The 20415-nt window shown below is 41.1% G+C and overlaps 1 protein-coding gene and 1 long non-coding RNA gene across 3 annotated transcripts in view; one reads left to right on the top strand and one right to left on the bottom strand.

Annotated features, from left to right (window-relative positions):
• The window catches only part of kmt2ba (lysine (K)-specific methyltransferase 2Ba), a 32405-nt gene that overhangs the window by 8801 nt on the left and 3189 nt on the right, over positions 1–20415 (top strand). The window contains exons 6-32 of one of the 2 annotated variants that reach the window (XM_038725615.1): positions 1269–1542; positions 2702–2763; positions 2927–3133; positions 3371–3480; positions 7377–8312; positions 9003–9116; positions 9283–9429; positions 10609–10701; positions 10829–10946; positions 11174–11287; positions 11666–11859; positions 12052–12153; positions 12350–12460; positions 12718–12794; positions 13003–13178; positions 13555–13640; positions 14066–14200; positions 14380–14538; positions 14644–14761; positions 14913–14991; positions 15182–15342; positions 15625–15786; positions 16002–18342; positions 18988–19110; positions 19534–19646; positions 19815–19940; positions 20031–20283. In XM_038725615.1, coding sequence (XP_038581543.1) covers positions 1269–1542; positions 2702–2763; positions 2927–3133; positions 3371–3480; positions 7377–8312; positions 9003–9116; positions 9283–9429; positions 10609–10701; positions 10829–10946; positions 11174–11287; positions 11666–11859; positions 12052–12153; positions 12350–12460; positions 12718–12794; positions 13003–13178; positions 13555–13640; positions 14066–14200; positions 14380–14538; positions 14644–14761; positions 14913–14991; positions 15182–15342; positions 15625–15786; positions 16002–18342; positions 18988–19110; positions 19534–19646; positions 19815–19940; positions 20031–20283 — 6691 coding nt within the window. The remainder of the gene's footprint in view (positions 1–1268; positions 1543–2701; positions 2764–2926; positions 3134–3370; positions 3481–7376; positions 8313–9002; positions 9117–9282; positions 9430–10608; positions 10702–10828; positions 10947–11173; positions 11288–11665; positions 11860–12051; positions 12154–12349; positions 12461–12717; positions 12795–13002; positions 13179–13554; positions 13641–14065; positions 14201–14379; positions 14539–14643; positions 14762–14912; positions 14992–15181; positions 15343–15624; positions 15787–16001; positions 18343–18987; positions 19111–19533; positions 19647–19814; positions 19941–20030; positions 20284–20415) is intronic. The other variant, XM_038725616.1, reaches the window with a different exon arrangement.
• On the bottom strand, positions 2915–20146 carry LOC119907922. The gene is made up of 3 exons (XR_005445156.1): positions 20009–20146; positions 18610–18759; positions 2915–3049 (listed from the first exon to the last, which is right to left on the bottom strand). It is a non-coding gene; the product is annotated as an uncharacterized LOC119907922 (long non-coding RNA).

The following is a 20415-nucleotide window of genomic DNA, read 5'->3' on the forward strand; positions in this document are numbered from 1 at the left end:
GTTAAAGTGAAAAGAGTTTCTGTACTAGAGGGATGTCTCTGGGCACTCGTATCTAAGAAAAAGTTATGGAATGATTTGTAGACATCATTCGTTTACCTTTAATATAAAAGAAAAATGTAAGCTCACGTGCTACTGTTGGCGTTAGCTATAGCTGACATACTACAACACATTGAACACGGTGCATTTCTTCAGATTCACGCCGTGTTGAAGTAAATGCATCGTCATATTGGAGATGCTCCCTCCCTTGCACCAAATATACTTACTGCAGTTGTCTCATTTTAAAGGTACTGTAGAGTAAAGGATCTGTGTGTTGTTTATATGCTCTGATAATGCTAATCCAACACATCTTTGTGGTAGCATCCATGTTGATTCCACATTCTGACTTAAGAGCACATGAACACACACTGGAGTCTGAAAGAACGACTTCACAACTCGTGAAATGGGACTGTTCGAAGAGCATGTGAATGCACTGTGAGCCGCTGGTTGCAATTTGCAATCCTCACAACTAGATGCCACTAAAACTTACACACTGAACCTTTAAGCTGAGCCGAACTTTTAAGCGTTTGCTACCGTCCACCGTGGTCCAGGAATGCAAACGGAAGCAGTCTTTTCATGCATGCTCTGTTGAAGTACTGTGTTGTTAGGTCCGCGTAGATAAGTGCAGGTGTTATGGACTGTAAAAGACTCACCGCAGTTCAATCGTGAGCGCAACTGAAATGTGCAAAGCAGAATTGAAATGTCTTAACTAATCCACAGTTCCTGGAAATGTGGTAATGGTTCTAACTTGGAACCAGTTCTCGATACCCAACCCTATTTCTGTCTGAAGTTGATTTGTGCCAGCTGGCATTAAAATACTACCATTGGGGGATGCAAGAGGTTGTCAAAGGAATTAAGTTTCTAATCTATTTCTAGTCGTTTGCAGATCCAAAAAAGTCAAAGAGGGGAATTTCCACAAGCACTGGATTTTTCAGAGAGTCCTGATGTGTTTGTTTAGTGACCTTACTTTCTTCTAGAGTGACTCTTAGATTTCCGACACTTCAGGCAGCCGGCAGTAACTTGAGAAACCAGACATGCTTGTTGGACAAAAGACCAATAATGAGAATAAAAGCACCTCCAATCACTGCAGTTAGACCTGTCATGTCTCCTGCAGTCTGAATAGTTAAGTTCTGGCATCCAAAAATGTTGCCTCACATCACATGCTCTTACATGATGTTTGAAAATGTATGTTGCGGCTCTTTTTACCCATCCTCTCTTTCTCTCGCTTGCAGATGTGGCAGATGATGACGATGACATCACTGATCAGGGCAGGGCTCAGTGGGTTGTCTCTCAGGAACACATCCAGCGCAGGAGGAGGAGGGGGAGGGGGAAGGGCCGCAGGTTCCGAAAAAGGAAGGTCCTGAGTGAATATGCACCTGGGGGAGTCCGTGCCCGGCGCTGTGGACACTGCAAAGGCTGTTTGATAGAGGAGGACTGCGCAAAGTGTGTAAACTGCCTCGATAAGCCCAAGTTCGGGGGGCCCAACACCAAGCGGCAGTGTTGCATGTAAGTTACACTAATCACAAATCCAGATGAGTGTGAATAGGTTAATTTTACTGTGCGTTTTAGCAAATGTTTTAAAGGCATTGGCACAGAAGGGCTGCGAGAAGAACTGGCAGTATGAATGCATCAACTATTGAAATATGAAGTTTTTCATACTGAAAATTTACTTTGACCAAGCAGATGTCTGGCAAGTGAAGAAATGCCTCAACACTGAACCATGTATTGGCTTGTAATCTGTAAGGTCAATCATATGTACATTGTGTAAATTCTTATATAAAAGCTGGTATTCAAACAGTGGCTAGGGCGTGGTCAGCACAAACAAATAAAGGCAGGTCGCTAATAAAAGCCAGGTAAAAAACACATTGATGAGGGTGAAGTAACTTGTAGCCCATATTGATTTTATTAAGACAAGGTAGCTACAAGTGCTTGTCAGTAGTTAAAAGAAATAGTTTCACATTTTATGGATTGCGGTGCACAGGAAAAATACAGATTGCAGCCTACTAGATTAGCTTTGCACAAAGACAGGAAACGGAGAGAAACTGCTAGCCTGACTCTGTCCAATGGAAATAAATGTGTTAATTTTTACATATTGGTTTTTGCAGAGACCAAACAAACATAAATATAACATGTTAATCAGTGTGCTTGAGAGGTACTGGTAGGAGGATTTTGTTACCTTTGGACAAACCCAGGCTAGCGGTTTCCCTGTTTCCAGTCTTTGTGCTAAGCTAAACTAACCAGCTGCTGGCTGTAGCTTCATATTTACAATACAGACAAGATGGTGGTATTGATCTTCTCATCAGATTCTCGACCAGAAAGCAAGTGTATTTCCCAAAATGTCATGCTAGTGCTTTGAAGATAGGCAGTGAAAATCAATCAGTCAGTGTGTTTGGGGAAAATAGCAACATATTTACATTTTATACTGACAATACTGAGTTTGGTGCTGAGTTCTAAAATGTTGAAGTAAGTCAAAAATACTGTTTAACTTCTAAGTTAAGCATTTTTGTACATGAAACATGAAAAAACTTTTTATTTCTTTCCAGTAAAACATATTAAACAATCCAGTTAATGAAGGCAAGTTGGCTCTCACAGTCTAACACATTCATAGATGTCTACACCTGCACTTGGCCAAATAATTACAGTTTACTCTTTCTTCTGCCCCCAGATATAAGAAGTGTGAGAGGATTGAGAAAGCAAAGATTGAGCGCATTGTCAAACCATTAAAAGGTATGTCTCTATTTAGATTATTCTCATTGGTCTCCCCGAGTGAATATTTCTTGTTTGATTTGCTGTAATCATGTCTTTAAGTTAACAGAAATAACAAATTCAACAACACATCACAAATATTTAGTTTGTTTACAAAATTAATCACGGGGCTCCTTTTTCTTAGTCCAGGCAAGGCGGCTGTCAGGAGGGTCAGAGGAGGGATCGTCCTCCATGGCGCCTGGAGTCAGAAAACTGTCCCTGCGTAACATCGCACCACGCTCCTACAGCAGCCTGCTGAAGTCTGAATCTGAAGAAGAGGAGGGAGAAGAACAAGAGGAGAAGGCAGATAAATCAACAGTCAAGTCAAACGTAGTTGCTGCTAGCAACCAAGGTAACTGAAGCTTTGTTTTTGCAGATTATGGTTTGAAGATCTCTGACGATAATTTCAGAGCTTTGTTGCAGAGAGAGAGTGCCTCACAAATTATCCAAAGTTAATATTGTTGACATAGAACAGATAGCAGTTTGTCAAGTCCGTGCTTTTCACCCAACAAGGGCAGTATTATTTTCGAAAGTAGTATTTGAATGACAATCAGAATTGTATCTTAGATCTGTTTATCTTTTTTTGGAGATCTTGCTCCTCAAGATGGCGGCTCACTGCCGTACGACCCTCCAGCTGAGGTGGTGAAGCACCGCCGGCCGTTCTCCAGAGGAGCCGGGAGCAGACCCAGGGCTTCCAAGGTAAAAACATGCAGCAGATTTTCCTCCTCTTGTCCAGTGTACCACCTAATCAAACCTGGGTCAAGTTGTATTTTTGGAAAAGTTTTTTGGCTCATATTGATAGTCTGTTGAACTTCCAGATAGGTGGTGTTTAAAAAATGCTACCACAACAAAAAACTTAGTTCTCGAACAAATTTGTAAGAATAAACACAATTTATTATTTCCAAATAATACTTTGCCCAGGTCTGCATATCACTTTTTTTCCTTTTTATTTTACCATCTGCATTGGCATGAGTGATTTCTAATAACCTCTTTCAAATTCAGCCTTGCTCATCTTCCTTTCCTGACTCTTAATTTCTCCTTCATATTAAACACCTTGCATGTGCTTAAGCTCATGTTTTTATAAATTATGGGCGAATTAAGCGGTGTTCTTGCTTTTCTTTGAGGTAGAAGCACATCTTACACTCCCTGTTCAGTTTCTGTTTGAGGCAGTACTTCATTTTTATGCTCGCTTAAGTTTTGGGCTAACTTGTTCAGATAGCCACGACTAGCCAGTCTCCAGAATTTGAAATGTAATCTGTATCTTGGCTATCATAACTAGAAGGAAGAACTTGTGTCATGTTTAAATGAACATTTAGCTCACACGAGTTTATTATTTTCCTATGTGACCGTACATCTACAGTACAGCACTATGCAACCATGGCTAACAGAAGGGTTTCTGCCAGGGACGTTTCATCAAGAGGAGGCCCATGGTTAAAATTAGGACTGGGGCAATTCCGACGTAGTCCGTTAAAATGTATTTTCTAAGTATTTCTTCATCGCCTTCATGTTAAAAGTAATTTCTTGCCCCATCCAACTTTCGGCCGTTTTATATTTTCTGTAAAACAGCCGAACGTTGTTTTAACGGCCACGAATGAGCGAGACGATAGCTGAATCTAACAACAATCTGTGACTGTCTGTGAGTCGTTTTAGTTATTTTCTTTGCCCCACACTGATGCAGAAATACATTTGATTATAATACTGCATATTACTCAATATTTAAATAAATCCATGTCAGGAACATTTAAAGTTTTAAGTAAAGTAGCCTAATTAATGTCTGTTATTGTTGTTATTATCACAACACATCAGTGATGTGGACATTTGATTCATTGTAAGATATGCTACTATTGTCATTATTCTAATTTGCTTGTGTTGTGTTTTTGATATTAATTTTGGATATATTGATATGTTAATCGGGTAATAGGCAACTTTTTTTTCCTTTAGAATACACAAAAATAGTCATTAGATTAATCAACTAATCGATATAATAATCGACTTGAAAAATAATCGTTATATACAGCCCTAGTTAAAATAATTGCCAATCACAAAGAAAGAAATCATCTTAACATTAAATTAGCAAAATAACAAACGCAATATGATAAATACAAAAAGTAATAACACGTTCAGTTTAATTCAGAAACATATCTTAGGAAAAAAAAATTTTTTTCAAAACCTAACGATACAAACAAACAATAGCATAAGCCTTACAGTGTAAGTATATTTTCTATGATTACTTTGATTATAAGTATAGTCACCATTGCTCCCTAACACCATTCATTACAATGTTGGGCTGTCAGTCTTTGTCTTAACTTTAGCTAAGATGAAGCTTAACTCTTGGCTGTGCTGTCTGACTCTTTGCTTCTGCTTATTCTAGATGGCATGCACATTTGACTTCTTCAAGTCACTTGCCAATCTAATCGAGCAAAATTGTGAATTTAGAACAGTTTGCTCGTCTATATGGTTAAAGCTCTTTGCTCTGTCATAAAATAATCGTTTGCTTTTTTTAACCTTTTGAATCTGCATTACTTGAATCTTCTGCCATTCTTCATAAGAAATTCCCTCTTATACCCCTCTTATATGTGACGACACTGCTCGCAAATGTTGAATTCATCTCCATCTCTGTTTGTTGGTTGTGAACTGGTAGTGCTGATTTTGTGCATACACCAAAATATTTTTGGGTAACTGGCAGAAATTGCTTTACAGCTAACCTCCACGATAACGGCATTGCACCTTGTGTGAGGACACACAATTCAAAATTTGAAACATGGTCTGAGGTCATAGCAACTGTGTGCTGCTCCTCATTGATGATTAACTAATTGGTTTGTGTTGCCACAAGCCAAAAACTCTACCTTCCTCCTCCTTCTGAAACACACCAGGAACTAAGGAAGCCATCCCATTTTGAAGACAAGAATAAAGAGGAAACAAGTACACAAAATCCACAACGTGTGGTCTACACATTTGGCATTACAAAGTGATATGGGGCGTTTCTTGGTTTCGCTCAATTCATGGGTGGCTCTTTGTTTTGCTAGTGGCAGATTTGTCCACAATGCAGCGTAGGAGTGAAATGGCAACTTTCTTAAGAAGAGCTCAGCAGAATGTTAACAGACGACAAGGGTGTAGGTTTTGTTTTAACATTAGAGGTGATGCATATTAAGCGAGGGGTGTGTGGGTCTTCTTCCTGAAAAAATTGAGCTTTAAAAATCTAATTTCCTGCATTCTGGTGAATTTTTCTGTTTCAGTTTTTGCCCATTCTGCATCAGTTTATGTTGGAAATGACCTTAATTATGTAAACACAGAATTCAGTCAACACATGTAGTTCCCTCTTCCTTTTTGTCTTTTGTTTGGGGAAGTACTCTATACTTTGTTGTAGTTGACAGACTACACTACTGCCTTTTGGTTTATGTTATTGTGTCTGTAATTTGCAGCTGACTGTTAACCGTTCGTGTACCAATTACATTGATCAGATACTGAGAGACAACAGTGGTTATATCATTTTTTAATCAAAATTGTGTGCAATTCAGTAGTCGCTGGATAGTAGGAAGAAAGAAATGTGCCTTCCCTAATTGGTTGTGGACAGTTTGCTGGTGGGCGCAAAAGACAGGCTTAGACCTTCCTTTTTTTTCTTTTTTTTAAAAATACAACATGCATCTACAAGAATGTAATGACGCACGCACCTTTGAAACTGCGCATTTAAATATCTGCATGTACATGCTAGGTACATCTGAAGGCATTGTATGTGCATGTGTCTGAAATTTAAACTAAAAGTGCTGTGTTAGTGGGTTCATGAAATTTTTGCTGCCTCCTAGAAGTTTGGACATTTGAGATTTATGTATTTCCCCCTTTTTAAATATAAAAATAACCCATCTTAACCTGAACAAGACATGACATTAGATTAGAGATAATTAATAGCCTTACAACATAGGACTCTACTAAATATATACATAGAGAAAGTCTTAGATGTTTGAGTTCAGCTCATGATGAATGGGGGCAAAAACAAAAGTGTTCCATTTATAATTTTGTTTGTTGTATATTCTATCAATCTGAATGTACAGCAGCAGCACCCTGCATATTACCTCTTCTGAAACTAGCAGACTGAGAGAACACCACCACACATCTTATCATGAACTCCTTTGTGTTGTTCCAGGTGTAGATAAGGCAGTGTAAATCTATAATTTTTGTGACATTTCTCATATCAAAAGTGGAAGATTTTTTTTCTCATGTTTGATCTGTACTGCTTACACATCAAAGGCATTTTTTAATCACACTAAACATGACAAAGTATTTGTATGTCTGTTAACAGTAGCTGAACCTCTAAAGAAGTGTCAAAAAAGGACAAACTAGATGTTTTTGTGATTATATAGTTGCCTTTGAACTGGGGACTTGTGTGTACACCTCTACTGCTGCTTTCGTGCATTTGCTAAACTTTCTCGACCTTTTCTTACTTCTTATTCCCGGCTAACACATTACTCTCAAAGACACATTTCTCCCCTTTTCTGTCACTTTGGCTGCTGCCGGTCGCCGCCTCTGCATGTCACTAGTATCAGTGTTACTTTGGAACGTGTCGTGCTGGTTGGCTTAGGCAGTCCCCTCCTCCACAGGAACAGGAGAACACGGAGGAGACGGAGCCCAGAGAAACCAGCCCATCCAGGAGCCCAATGCCGAAGCTGCAGCAGCAGCTACAAATACACTTACACCGTCTGCCTGATTTTATCCTGCGGTCTGCTCTGTCTTTGCCGCAGCAGTTGCCCCAGTGTCTGGATCAGTGTGCTGCACAGTCGCATCCAAAATTGTCCCAGCTTGTAACGCAGCCTGCTATTTCACCTTCCACTACACACTGTCCTCCAGAATTGTCCCAGCCTGTAACGCAGCCTGCTATTTCACCTTCCACTACACACTGTCCTCCAGAATTGTCCCAGCCTGTAACGCAGCCTGCTATTTCACCTTCCACTACACAATGTCCTCCAGAATTGTCCCACCCTGTAACGCAGCCCGCTTCTCCACTTTCACCACATCCCATAACAGACTCTCTGCTGTTACGTTTGCCCCAGTCTGTGGTGCAGTCAGCATTGCATTTGCACAACTATATATTGTCATCATCTCAACAACAGCGCCAGTCCATACTCCACTCATCTCTGACAGAGGTTTCGTCAAAGTTGTGTTTTCAGGGACATCCAAAGTCTGAGCAAAAAGCAGATGCTTTGACTGATGCATGCAGAGCTAGCAAAGATGCGGTGCGTAAAACTGTGCAAGTGCTTCCTCAGACTGTCGATCCACTCACAGAGTTACAGGAGAGCACGCAAATGAAGCAGGAGGACAAACGAGGGGATCCGCCTGAAGAGGAGGAGGAGGAGGAGGACGGCAACGATTCTGTTAAAGAGACGGTGCTGCAGAACTGTCCAACAACTGATCCACACTATGTCCTTCGTTCCCAGAATCCCGCAGAGTGTGCGTCAGTGAACACCCTGCCAGGGTTAACTAACGGATTTCCCCAAAGGGGCCTGCAGAACAAGTACAAGATCCGCGTGGATTTCAAGGTGAGTTTTTGCACTAGTGTTGAGTGGCATTTTTATATTACTCACTGGGGTGTATATGAAATTGACGGTATGTTGCTGTTCATCACTAGAATTACGTTTACAAATGTAAAAAAAAAAGTTATTTAGAGACTTGAAAAGAGAGACAATCAAACTTTAGCATTAAAAAAAAAAAAACATCTCTCTGGGGTTATGACTTGTAATATTCCCTGCACCACTCTAAAATAAAATTAACATAAGTAGGTGTCTCATTTCATTAGGCTATTTTAGTGCACTATAAATAAAGTCCTGTACTTTATTTGATGGAGCGTCAGAGTAAAATTTTATTCACTTTTGCCCCCTTTTACTAGAAGTGAAGGCACTCACTACAGTAAGGCACTTGAGGTAAAAGTGTCCACCAGATGATTAGAATAAGTTCCTGCCCCTTTGCAGAAATAGAAATACCAACAGTCTTTTATTTTCTAGCTTTGAAGCATGAACTACAAATCTCTTGGTGTTATATAAATTGCATACATCCTGGTGTAAGAAATTAACAAGACCAGCCATGCTACTAGTATTACTTATGGGATCATTATGAAGCCGCTTATTTTAACGAGTTTGATTCGCGTTAATGAGCCCATGTGTCCACAAAATACCAAAGTAGAAACTGATCACTTTTCTCTTGCTTTTTTTTTCTTGCCCTGCGTCCACCAGGAGGACTGTGCTGTACAGAACGTATGGCTAATGGGCGGCCTCAGCGTCCTGACATCTGTCCCCACCACACCACAACCCATCTGCCTGCTCTGCTCCAGTAAAGGACGACATGAGGTAATTCAGCTCTTGACCACAGCCTGAGTAGTCTGGCAAAGTACGGAAAGTGTTACTGATGATAAATATCTCCAAGCCCATGTTTGCAACATTTTGGTGCTGTGCCATGCTAATAATAACATTTCTGTGACTAAGCTGGTCTCCTTTGGTCTCTCTCTTCTATCAGATGATATTCTGCCAGATCTGCTGTGAGCCTTTCCACAGTTTCTGCCTCTCACCAGAGGAGCGCCCCATGAAGGGGAACAAGGAGAACTGGTGCTGCAGGCGCTGCAAATTCTGTCATGTTTGTGGCCGTCAAAGCAAGAACACAAAGGTATGCGACCCCTCAGTTAAAACCAAAAAAAAAAAAAAAGCATCTCTAAATGTGATAGATGTAACTGTGGTAGAACAATAGTCTGTATGAACACAGAAACAGGCTTTGCAGATTTTCCCCCTGGACAGTGTTTCTGTGTTGAGCTGCAGTAGAAAGATAGAAATATAGAAAGAAAATGGGAATTTGTACTAAAGTAACTTAGAAGATATTCACTTGATTTTACAAACTCAGAATGCTGAAGTCTCATGTTAGCTTCAGATGAACAAGGACTGTGGATTTTGTCCCTCATCTCTTACACTGAAAGGGCATTAGGAAGGGATCTGTAAAGGCCCAGTATAAACATAAAACATAAATACAGCAAGCAAAACCTGTTTGTGTTCTTGTGGGCACCTGGCTATTGTTTTAAGACAGATTTTAATTGTGATCCTATGCATTTGAAATTTTCATGACATTAACGCTGAACAATGAATCAAAATCTTACCAAAATCACTATGTCCTACCGCAACTTTCAAAAAAAAAAGAAAAAAAGGCAAAATGTGTCAAAATACCATTTTATATGAAATATTTTGTCCTGCATAGATGTCCTGACCTACACATCATGTTCTACAGACCAAAGAAAACAGCTTTTGTTTGGTACAGATCTTTGCAAAAATTACACCATAATCATTTAAATATGTTTTTAATTGAAAATGAGAATAATTATATAAAAATTATCATTCCCTGCAATATCCCAAATCATATCGAGTTATTAGCTGCAATTAGATATTTTTTGAAAATTGTTCAGGCCTAGCGAACATTCACAATCACACAACTAAAATGAATAAAAATAAATATTTAATTTAACTGCAAATGATACATGCATGTTGGCATGTGTCTATCTGTATAATTTTTTTGTGGGGAAATGTATAGATGGAAAGAGTATTTGGAGGATATTAACATTATCTGTTTTGTTTTGTACACAGACATATTTGGTTTTCAGCTTCAAATTTTTAATATTTTATTTAATCTGCTATAAAAGTATAACTTCTGTATTTAACATGCTACATTTTCTTATTAGACTTATTGTGTCTAAAGATATTGCACATGAGATTTTAGGAGTGTGAGAGTGTGAAGGCATGGGTGCTAGTCAAATATTTAACCTATAATTAATGTGCCTTGTGGTTTTTTTCCCCTCTCTAGCCTGTGTTGCAGTGCAGGAGATGCCAAACCTCCTACCACCCTTCCTGCCTGGGACCGACTTACCCCAAACCTATGAACTGCAACATGCCTTGGGTAAGTGGTTAAATAGCCTTGAAATATTTAGGAATATAGGAATCTCTGTGCCATGTCTTAGGGATATCGAAAGTCTTAAATTGTCTTAAAATGTCAAATAAACATTGTATTTTTTTTGTTGGTGTAGGTATGCATGACATGCATTCGGTGTAAAAGCTGTGGCGTGACTCCTGGAAAGAGCTGGGACTTGGCCTGGAACCACGAGCAGGACCTCTGTTCTGACTGCACTGTTCTCCATAACAAAGGTAAGACCTCTGAGAGACACCAGTGTTTTCTGAAGGCTTTGCAGACATATTTGTGAAAGCTCAATAAATACATTGATCCTTGGATGCAAACCTCCCAGACTTGGTGATAAGTTAACCAAACAAGTTCAAAGTTGATTAGAAGGATGACCTGGACCTGTGTGTGTGTGTGTGTGTGTGTTTACAATTCAAATGTGTAGCACTGATGATATGATCTGTATTTATATCAGGTAATTTCTGCACCATCTGCCACAAGTGCTACGGCGACAAGAAGCAACAAACACAGATGATTCAGTGTTCAAAGTGCAGCCACTGGATTCATTATACATGTGAAGGACTTTCAGGTAGGTAACGCTGCGTTTATTCATAAATGAAACTTCAAAGTGATCCAGAGTTTTCATTCCAGCCAAATACCTGTTTTGGTTGACAGGTTTTGTGTTTTGCTAGATTAAGACTCTTTTCCATCTTAAGTTACAGTACATAGAAGAATATGATAACTGATAATGTGAGAATTAATCAAATTTTGCATAATGAAACATCTGTTTTGCTATTGCGTGTTAAAGAACACAAGAGTGCATTACTAAATTTTAACTATGTCTTTACTACTCAAGGAGGGAAATTAATACTTTTCATTAATTAGAATTCTCAGACTATTTATACATGTAGAACAGATCTAATAATCTACAATATATCCTCTAACGTGTGTCTGTTTGTCATCACAGACGAGCTGTTTGGTTTGCTGTCAAGCCAACCGGAAGAAGAAGTGCTCTTCACCTGTTCACCCTGCAGCCAGCACCGAACTGAACACAGCGGCTTGAAGGTGGCGCTGCAGAGCAGGCTGATAGCAGGGCTGAAGGAGGTGCTCACTGACCTCCTCTGTGACCAAGCCACACAGCACCTCCTCATCTGTAAAGCGGTAAGTGGTACCCAAGAGCCCTGTCCTTTTTGACATTTTTATTTTTAAAAAGTCAACTTGTGCTTTCAAACTTTTATTTTCCCTTAAAAAGTGCCCTAATATGTTTTATTTCAAATCATATTGTTGTTTTTGTGTTTTCTACCTGATAGCTGAATGTTTTGTCTTATTTAAACTGTTGTTTTTGTTTGTCAGTGTCAGGAAACCAACAACACACACTTTGACAGGGAGCAACAACAAGTCTGTGATCTACAAGCAATGGAGAAGAAGTTTGAAGGGGGCGGTTACACCTCAATAGTGAGTATATTCTTTCTGATAAATTGCTAATTATGCGAACCAACACAGGGTGATTTTTACCTGTTTCGTGTCTTACCAAAGCAGTCGGTAATAAATATAAATACCATATTTCCTAATTTCTTTGTCTTTGAAGCTCTTGTGAGATGCTGTTGATTGGAGCCCTGACCTCTTTGTATTTGTATTTTCGCGCTCTCAGAAAGCTTTCCATGCGGATGTCGCCTCTGTGATGAGGAAGTGGCTGAAGGAGGAGGAGCTTCTCCCTGAGCACCAGAGAACGACGAGCCAGGCCAGAGCACACTATGTCAAAGTAAGCTTCCCTTCCTCCCCCTTCCCAAATCTCCCATGGTTTTAGTTTATTTTTAGAGACCTACGTTTCATTAATTTCCAGTGAAAGCTACATTTTCCTCAGTTTCTGTTTTCATGGTGACTTCCACTGATTTGACTGGTTGGAATGTGGAGTTGAGTCACTGGACAAATGCACTGCAAAAAAGACTGAGTAAAATATAAAACAACCAAAAACAAGTTTTGTCCTCCAACCTAATTTTACTGTGCTTTTCCTCACAGCTGATTGAGCGGGTTTTCAGTTGGTTTCCTGAACGCCATCTGAAAAAGTGGAACTCGTTCTCTGAGGAATTCCCAAGGTATATTCATAACCAAGTAAAATTAATTAAACATTATTATTTTTCCCTCATTATGTATATTTAAGCTCTGTGGCATTTGTTGAAGCTTTTAGGTGAGTGCTCAGTCTAGTGGACTGTAATTTAAATACTTGTATTAGATGGACGGTTGTCTCAAGTGTCTTCTCTGGCCTTCCCCTCTGTTTTACGGCTCATATCTTTCACTCTGCAGTGGCATGCTCCCTGAGGCGGTCCTCCCACCATCCATGGAGCACAGCTATGCACAATGGCTGGAAAGGACATACCAGCCGAAGGAGTCCAGGGGCCCACAGGCGGGGAAAACTGAGTCTGTGCTGTCCTCAGTCGCTACACTGCAGTCTGGTGTATCGCACCCTCTTTATTCACATGGTATGGAAACTGTTGTGCCTGTTCTGTATCATGTCTGCTGAGGAATCTGATCTTAGTCAGAACCTTTGGACATATAACTTCTGTTCATTTCTAGTAGGGAAAGATCACATTTTTACAGGTTTCACATTTGCGACTGACTTAAATAGCAAACACGTTTATAATAAATGAAAGTATTTGTTATTCCAGAGATGAAGGCTCTCTAGCCAGCAGTGTTATCTAAAAATATCGATTTATTTGTAATAGTAATAATATTGATTATCGTATCAAACATATTTATCGGTTATCGTCGGCACTGAAATGCCCCATTGGTGCATCTCTAATTACTTCTCTTTCAATAAAATGTTTGTGTTCATTTTGTTTTCATTCATCCTCAAAGGTGAAATGAGTCATCCGGAAACTACCAAGACTGAAGATGTGAGGCAGTGTGCCCTTTGCCAACAATACGGAGACTCTGCCACCAGTGTGAGTAAAAATGTCTTACTCTGTTTTTGCGACTGCAAATAATATCAATTTTCAGAACATTAACACATTTAGGAAGTAGTAGAAATCCCTATTCACAAGATGTGTGTGTGTGTGCGTGTGTGTATGACCAACAGTCCACAACGCAAGATATTCAGCAGTTTTAATATAAAGTAAGAAGAAAGAAAAGCATCAAATTCTCCCATTTGTGTAGCTGCAACCATCAAATACGTGACCTTTTTGCTTAAAATGACTTAAATGCAGAATAACTGTTTGTTTCAGCTCCACTTACTGCATGCCACATAAAAAGTCAAATACTTGAATACAGAAACAGGCCATTAACTTTGCAGTGACAGTACATTACAAATGTTTTGGTTTGACTTTGTTCTTGTCTTTCCTTTCCTTGCATGTCATCTTTCAATGTAAAGGACGCAGGGCGGCTGTTGTACATGGGACAGAATGAGTGGTGCCATGTTAACTGCTGCCTTTGGTCTGCAGAGGTGTATGAGGAGAATAGTGCTCTTTTGCAAGTGCACAGCGCTGTCTCAAGAGGGCGCCACCTGGTAAGATAATCTCAGGAAAGAAAATAAATGGTGTTCATGATCTAGTAGCTAGATGTTTATTTGCAAGCTTGCTCCAAGTATTGTAGGATTGCAGTCTGCACAAAAAAACTGTGTGGAAAGTATTATGATATAATTGTAAGTTATTTAACATGATTGTTTTTTTGTCCTTCATTCTCCAGCGTTGTGATCGTTGTGGACAGTCAGGAGCCACTGTGGGCTGCTGTCTTGCCACCTGCCAGAGTAATTTTCACTTCATGTGTGCTCGTGCCCAGAACTGTGTGTTTCAGCAGGACAAGAAGATGTACTGCTTCAAACACAGAGATCTTATCAGTGTGAAGGTATGGACACAACCCCCACCCCTCCTCCATTTTTGTCAGAGGGGAAAGCCACACCTGCTGATTTTCTTTCTTTCTACATTGTATTAATTTATGATTTACTTCCAGATGGTTTCTGGGAAAGGCTTTGAGGTTTCTCGGCGAGTTTATGTGGACTTTGAGGGGATTAATCTCAGAAGAAAGTTCCTCACAGGCCTAGAGCCAGAATCCATAAACATGACCATAGGTAAGAATATCAGTTTGGTGTTTGCTTTAGACACTTGACTCCTGTCCAGGGTATGTGTCTCCTAAAGGGATGAAATATTGCTGCTCTATATCAGACTGCCTTTGGTGTTTTGCTAAGTATTCTTATAGTATTGTCTTCTATCTTTTTCCAGGCTCTCTGCAAATTCAGAAACTTGGTGTGTTGTCAGAGCTGTCGTCAAATGGGAGGATGCTGTATCCTGTCGGCTATCAGTAAGTGATCATTGTCATTATATGTCTTACTGATGTAATCTTGCTGGTTAAAGACCGGTTTGGAGTGCAGTTCTCATGAAAAAAGTACATAAAACAACACAAAGCTAGTTATTTCAAAACTTGTATTTTAGGTATTACTCCCATTTTTGCTTATTTATGTGAACTCATTCTTCTTCCCTTCCTTCTCTAGATGTTCGCGGTTGTACTGGAGCACTGTGGACCCTCGCAGACGCTGCAAATACACCTGTAAGGTGACAGAAGCGAGCACACCTCTCCCTGGTGAGGAACATGATCCGAGGTGGGACCAGGAAGAGAATCACACCATAGTCCACAGTCCCAGCCACCACAGAGGTCAGCAGGAACTATTTATTTTCTCTTTAAGATTCGTCCGTTGTCGTTCACTTTATCAACACTCACAGAAATGTATTTTGCAAAAAATTACATATAACCCTAACCAAGCCCATGTAACGATTGGGCTAAATTCTCCATTAAGATGGATCAAATTGTTCTTTTAGTTTCCCTGAAATGTTTCTTTTTGCAACTTAGATAGTAGACGTACCTCAGGTCATATTGTATGACCAGTTGCTCTGTGTTTAGACTCTTATTTGTTTGACACCCTTTCTTCTTTGCCAGATATGGAGTCCCCAGATCGTTTAAGCTCCTCATCCAGCCCCATAAAGTCCACTACCCCATCTCCCAACCCTAAACAGCACAACACACCTGGATCCAAAAGTCCAGGTTACACACAGACCAGGAGACCAGCAGGAGGATCATCTCGACCTCTCCCATCTCCAGGTAAATAGGCTAAGATGACATATTTGACAATGTTGTTATATATTTATATGTTTTCATAAACGTATATAAATATATCTATATTAATATGTTTTCATTTTCTCAGCATTGTGTAAAATGTGACACATCTTACTGTATTAAAGTGTACTGTGTTGTAGAAGACCCCATAAATTAGCATTGCTACATTTCCTTCAATCTTTGTTATTTGATGCTTTCAGGGTCCGCGCTTCCCAAATCGCATCACATCCTGACATTGAGGGACCTGGAGGACACCCGTCGGCCTCGCAGGGTCTCATCAAGAAGCCGCTGCAGTTCCTTGCCAACAGACAGCGACCCGTCTGTGCCGATGACCCTCCGCTCTGGTGGCACCGTCAACTCCAGATGTGCCCTGTTCAGCTCTCCTCCAAGGTCGTCCAACTTGGGTTCAGCCTCGCCTCCTCTATCGCGCCAAAACTCGACATCACCAGTCTGGAGCTCCCCGCCTAGATCGAACTCCAGCATCTCTGCAGGGCTGTCACTTCGGCAAGGAGCCATCACGCACTCCCCCAGAGGGAGGCATAACTTCAGAATCACCACTCCAGTTTCTGCAGAGGTTCCCCAAGACTTCCTTGCATCATCGGAGGCGGAAGATGCAGCAGTGGCCACAACCAATGGGATCTCATTAGCCCCTGATAACCTGGAAGAGGAAGTAGCCCACCTGATGGCCCAGGACCTGCCGTACACTGTGTTTGACACTGACACAGAGGTTGCAGTGGCCTCCATGCTGAATGCTAAGCTTGAGTTTGATGAGGCTCTGCTCAGTGAGACAGTGGCACTTCACTGCGGGAGAGGAGAGGTGGAAGGTGTAGTGCAAGATGTGGAAATGCAGGAAGATAATCGGGAGAATGACTACGAAGATGAAGACTCGAGCCGTTACTTAAAATTTTCACGCACAGTGGTGTGTGACGCAGCTATCGGCTCGGACGCCTCCGGGCAGCTTCCCCCAACACAGTCGATCTCACAGTTAGATGGAGCAGACGGCGGGTCAGAGAGTGATGAAAGCGAGGTGGTCAACGATGAAGCTCAGGACACAGAAGAAGAAGACGAAGAGATTAAGATTCATACCAACCACAATACACCTACTAAACAGCTGACGGTTGCTCTAAAGAGGCTAGAGTCGATCTACACCGTGTCAACAGTTGAACAAGGAACAGCTGACCCAGAGTTTCAGGAACATTGTCCACCATGTGATGTTCTTAAACCAAGTTACTCGCACGATGACATGTCACTCCGTGAAGAAGAGGTCCTGATGAGCTCTGAAACCCTACCATCTCAAAATGAGGTGTTTTTGGATTCCGCTACAGGACATTTTATTTCTGCTGAAAGTGACGCTGTAATGTACCCAAATAACAAGGAAGTTGAGGATAAAGATGAAAGTAGCTCATCTGCCGACTCAGTTGGAGGATTTAAAGATGATTTAAATGACCCGGACTACTCTCCACAGCATACAACCAAAAAATTCCCCCCAGCACACATGAAAACCATCATTGTGAAGACTAAACGTCCAGCATCAAACCTCAAACGCTTGTCTCCAAAACTGTGTCTTCCACAACAGCACAATCTCAATTTGCTGCTGCCCCCTCAACCTACACAGGCTGTAAATGATGCGTCGGCCTCCCCGGCTGCTGCCAGTATTTGTGCAGTTCCACGCACGGTCACTTCCCCCATTGTGATCAATGGTTTAAACGCTTTACCCATTCAGGGTGCCACACGGGGCAGAACCATCGCCATCCGTTTGGACAGCTCGAGGCCAGGAAGTCAGGGGCAAGTTGGGATTCAGAATCAAGCTGCAGCCACTAGCTCAACCCCGGCCCAGGCCCCCGCCCGTCAGGTCCTTCTGGTCAACCGTCAAGGTCAGATTCTGATCAAAGACCCGAGAACAAACACTTATCAGGCACTCAGTACAAATTCTCCTGCCTACAATAAAATAAGCCAGATTGCTAAGCTTCTCCACAGTGGTAATGCCTTGCAGCGCTCAGTCCCTCGTGTCATAATAAAGCCTCGTTCCAGCCCATCTGCCACCAACGTCCCTCCTGCCAGTAACCACACAGCAACGTCGGAGAGAAAATTCATCGTCAGAATGGTGCCTCTAAATAGCAGCGTGCCTCCAGCTCCCGCAACTCCTGTCTGTGTGCCGAGTGTTCCTGAAGCAAGTTTCTCCAATATTGAAGAGAGCACAGCCCAGGCTATTATCGACCGAGCCATGGCTACCCACCGCGACGAGCCAAAGACGAAACCCATCATCCTCAGTAACACTCGGCAGACAAGAGCCAGACATCGAAGACCGTCCCGTTTTCTGGACGAAGAGGTCTCGGATCAGTCACCAGCTGCAGGCTCAGAGTCTCCCAGTGGTTTACTCAATCAACCAAATTTCAACCTACAACCAACACCTGCTCCATGGCACCACCAGGTGAGGGTCAAGAGAGTATCATCGGTGTCTGAAAGGCCCTCCAGGAAGAAATCCAAGATGGACTTCTTGAGGGATCCCTCAAGTGAGCTGGATGAAGTTAATGAAGCCAGGTATTCAAAGATCTGATTATTCTCTTTTTTTCACTGCAGTGTACAAGAGTATAAAATTACCAAAATGTAACAAAAACAAACTGTGCTGCAATTGACATTTAAGTTACTTCCTGGGGAAAAAATATTATAATGGCTGGAGCTAGCTATTTTCATTATTGGTTTGGTTGTTTATTGATAAACTACACATTATTATTTTGAATTTGCTCCATGATAATACTTAATATTTTGCTTAATTGTCTAACCTTAACCAAATATTAAAATCTTTACCTGTCCATTTACGTGCTGTCATCTTAAACATTCATGGTAGGTTCTCTTAAGAAGGCCATCTACTGGTGTGTACCGAAGTCTTTCTTTACAAGTTCAGCTTCTCAGGCAGTGTATTATTCTCAAGATGTCTACCAGCCCTGCAGAAAAGTCCTGTAAACGAAGGAAGGAAGTGTACTTAACAATATTAACAGGGAAACCCAGCGGATGTGACTGAAAATAACTTAAATGCGTATTAATTTAATATTATACTGTTTCATTAAGTACACTTTGATAACCCTAATGAAGTTAACAACAGCAGCACTGCTGTTTGTGTGACACATTCTGTCACAAGTCTCAGGGATCAGTGTATGTTTACTGTGTCTTGTTTTCTTTCAAAAGACCGAGTCGTGTGAGAATGAAAGCTCCAACAATGAAGGATGTTCTTGACATGGACCAGAAGAATATGTCTGACGAGCCTGAGAAGATGAGGGTTATTGCTCCGCCTCCTCCTACGCCCTCCAGGTTAGTTCATCTTAAAGTTACTGTAATTTAGAGCCTTATTATTATGTTGTAAAGAAACAATTAGGCAAATGGCTAACTCCAGGTTAGAGGAGTCTGGGGGGTAGAAACATCTTTTAAACAGAGAAAACTTTGCATTAACACCTATCTAACAACATTTTAAGGCCACATAACTTATCAAATAAGCTCTAACAAGACGTATTTCCTGCCAAAACAGGCTTATTTTGGAGATGAACAAAAAAAACCCCTAGGTAAACAATTCTGATAATATCTTCAAATAGAGTGGTCTTGATAGAACCTGCCAATCTTGTTACTAAAAATGTACCAATCTCTCAATTTCAACATGCCCATAAATAATTTCTATGTGTTGATACATTTTTCTGCAAAAGTGTTAAAGTTACTTATTTGTTGGTCCTTTCTGCTCAGGCATCCTTGGGTTGAGAGTCCACCCACACATGCACAAACTAACATTCAGGGTAAAACACACACGTGGGTGAGCGCTCGCCATGGAGACCTCTCTGAATGGGGCCCTTATTCAGGTTTGTAACTAAACATATGTTTATTTATTTGAATCTCCAGTAGTTAAGATAATATCTTGTTCTTAAATTTGCCAGACAAATTCTAATTATTAAAAATTTTATTTATATAGTCGTTGCTTTGCAGGAAATGTTATAATTTTTACAATTCTGATTCATTTAATTCTACAGGTTTTAGCTCAGAAGAAGATGCACCTGCACCTAAATACAGAAAGAGGACATACATGAACCAGCCCCACCTGCGTTTTGAAATCACCAGCGATGATGGCTTCAGTGTTAAGGCGAACAGCATAGAGGGTAAAAGCTGCTGGTTTACTGTCCGACCGATATCACCAGCATGTGTGCGGTTTTGCCAGGTCTCTCACCTCATCTCTTTCCTTTCGTCAGTTGCCTGGCGCGCGGTGATTGACGGCGTCCTGGAAGCTCGATCGGGCTTCCACATGAAGCAGCTGCCTCTAGGTGTGATGACGGGGCCGCGGGTGCTCGGTGTCGTCCACGACGCCGTCATCTTCCTGCTGGAGCAACTGCAGGGGGCCACAAACTGCAAACGCCACCGCTTCAGGTTCCACCGCTGTGACGACATCGAGGAAGAGCTTCCCCTCAACCCGAGTGGCTGCGCTCGTTCTGAAGTCTACACACGGTACAGACGGTTACTTTTTGTCGTGACATAAGTGTAAATAAGGTTTCTTGAATTGCTTGGTTTCGTTGTTTCTGTTTCTTGTCTGTGATTTTAAATACAACTCACATTAACTCACATTTGTATTTTCATTTC

Source organism: Micropterus salmoides, unplaced genomic scaffold, assembly GCF_014851395.1.
Source record: "Micropterus salmoides isolate LMB-PRFRI ecotype aquatic unplaced genomic scaffold, ASM1485139v1 Ms_hic_scaffold_17, whole genome shotgun sequence".
Classification (NCBI taxonomy): domain Eukaryota; kingdom Metazoa; phylum Chordata; class Actinopteri; order Centrarchiformes; family Centrarchidae; genus Micropterus; species Micropterus salmoides.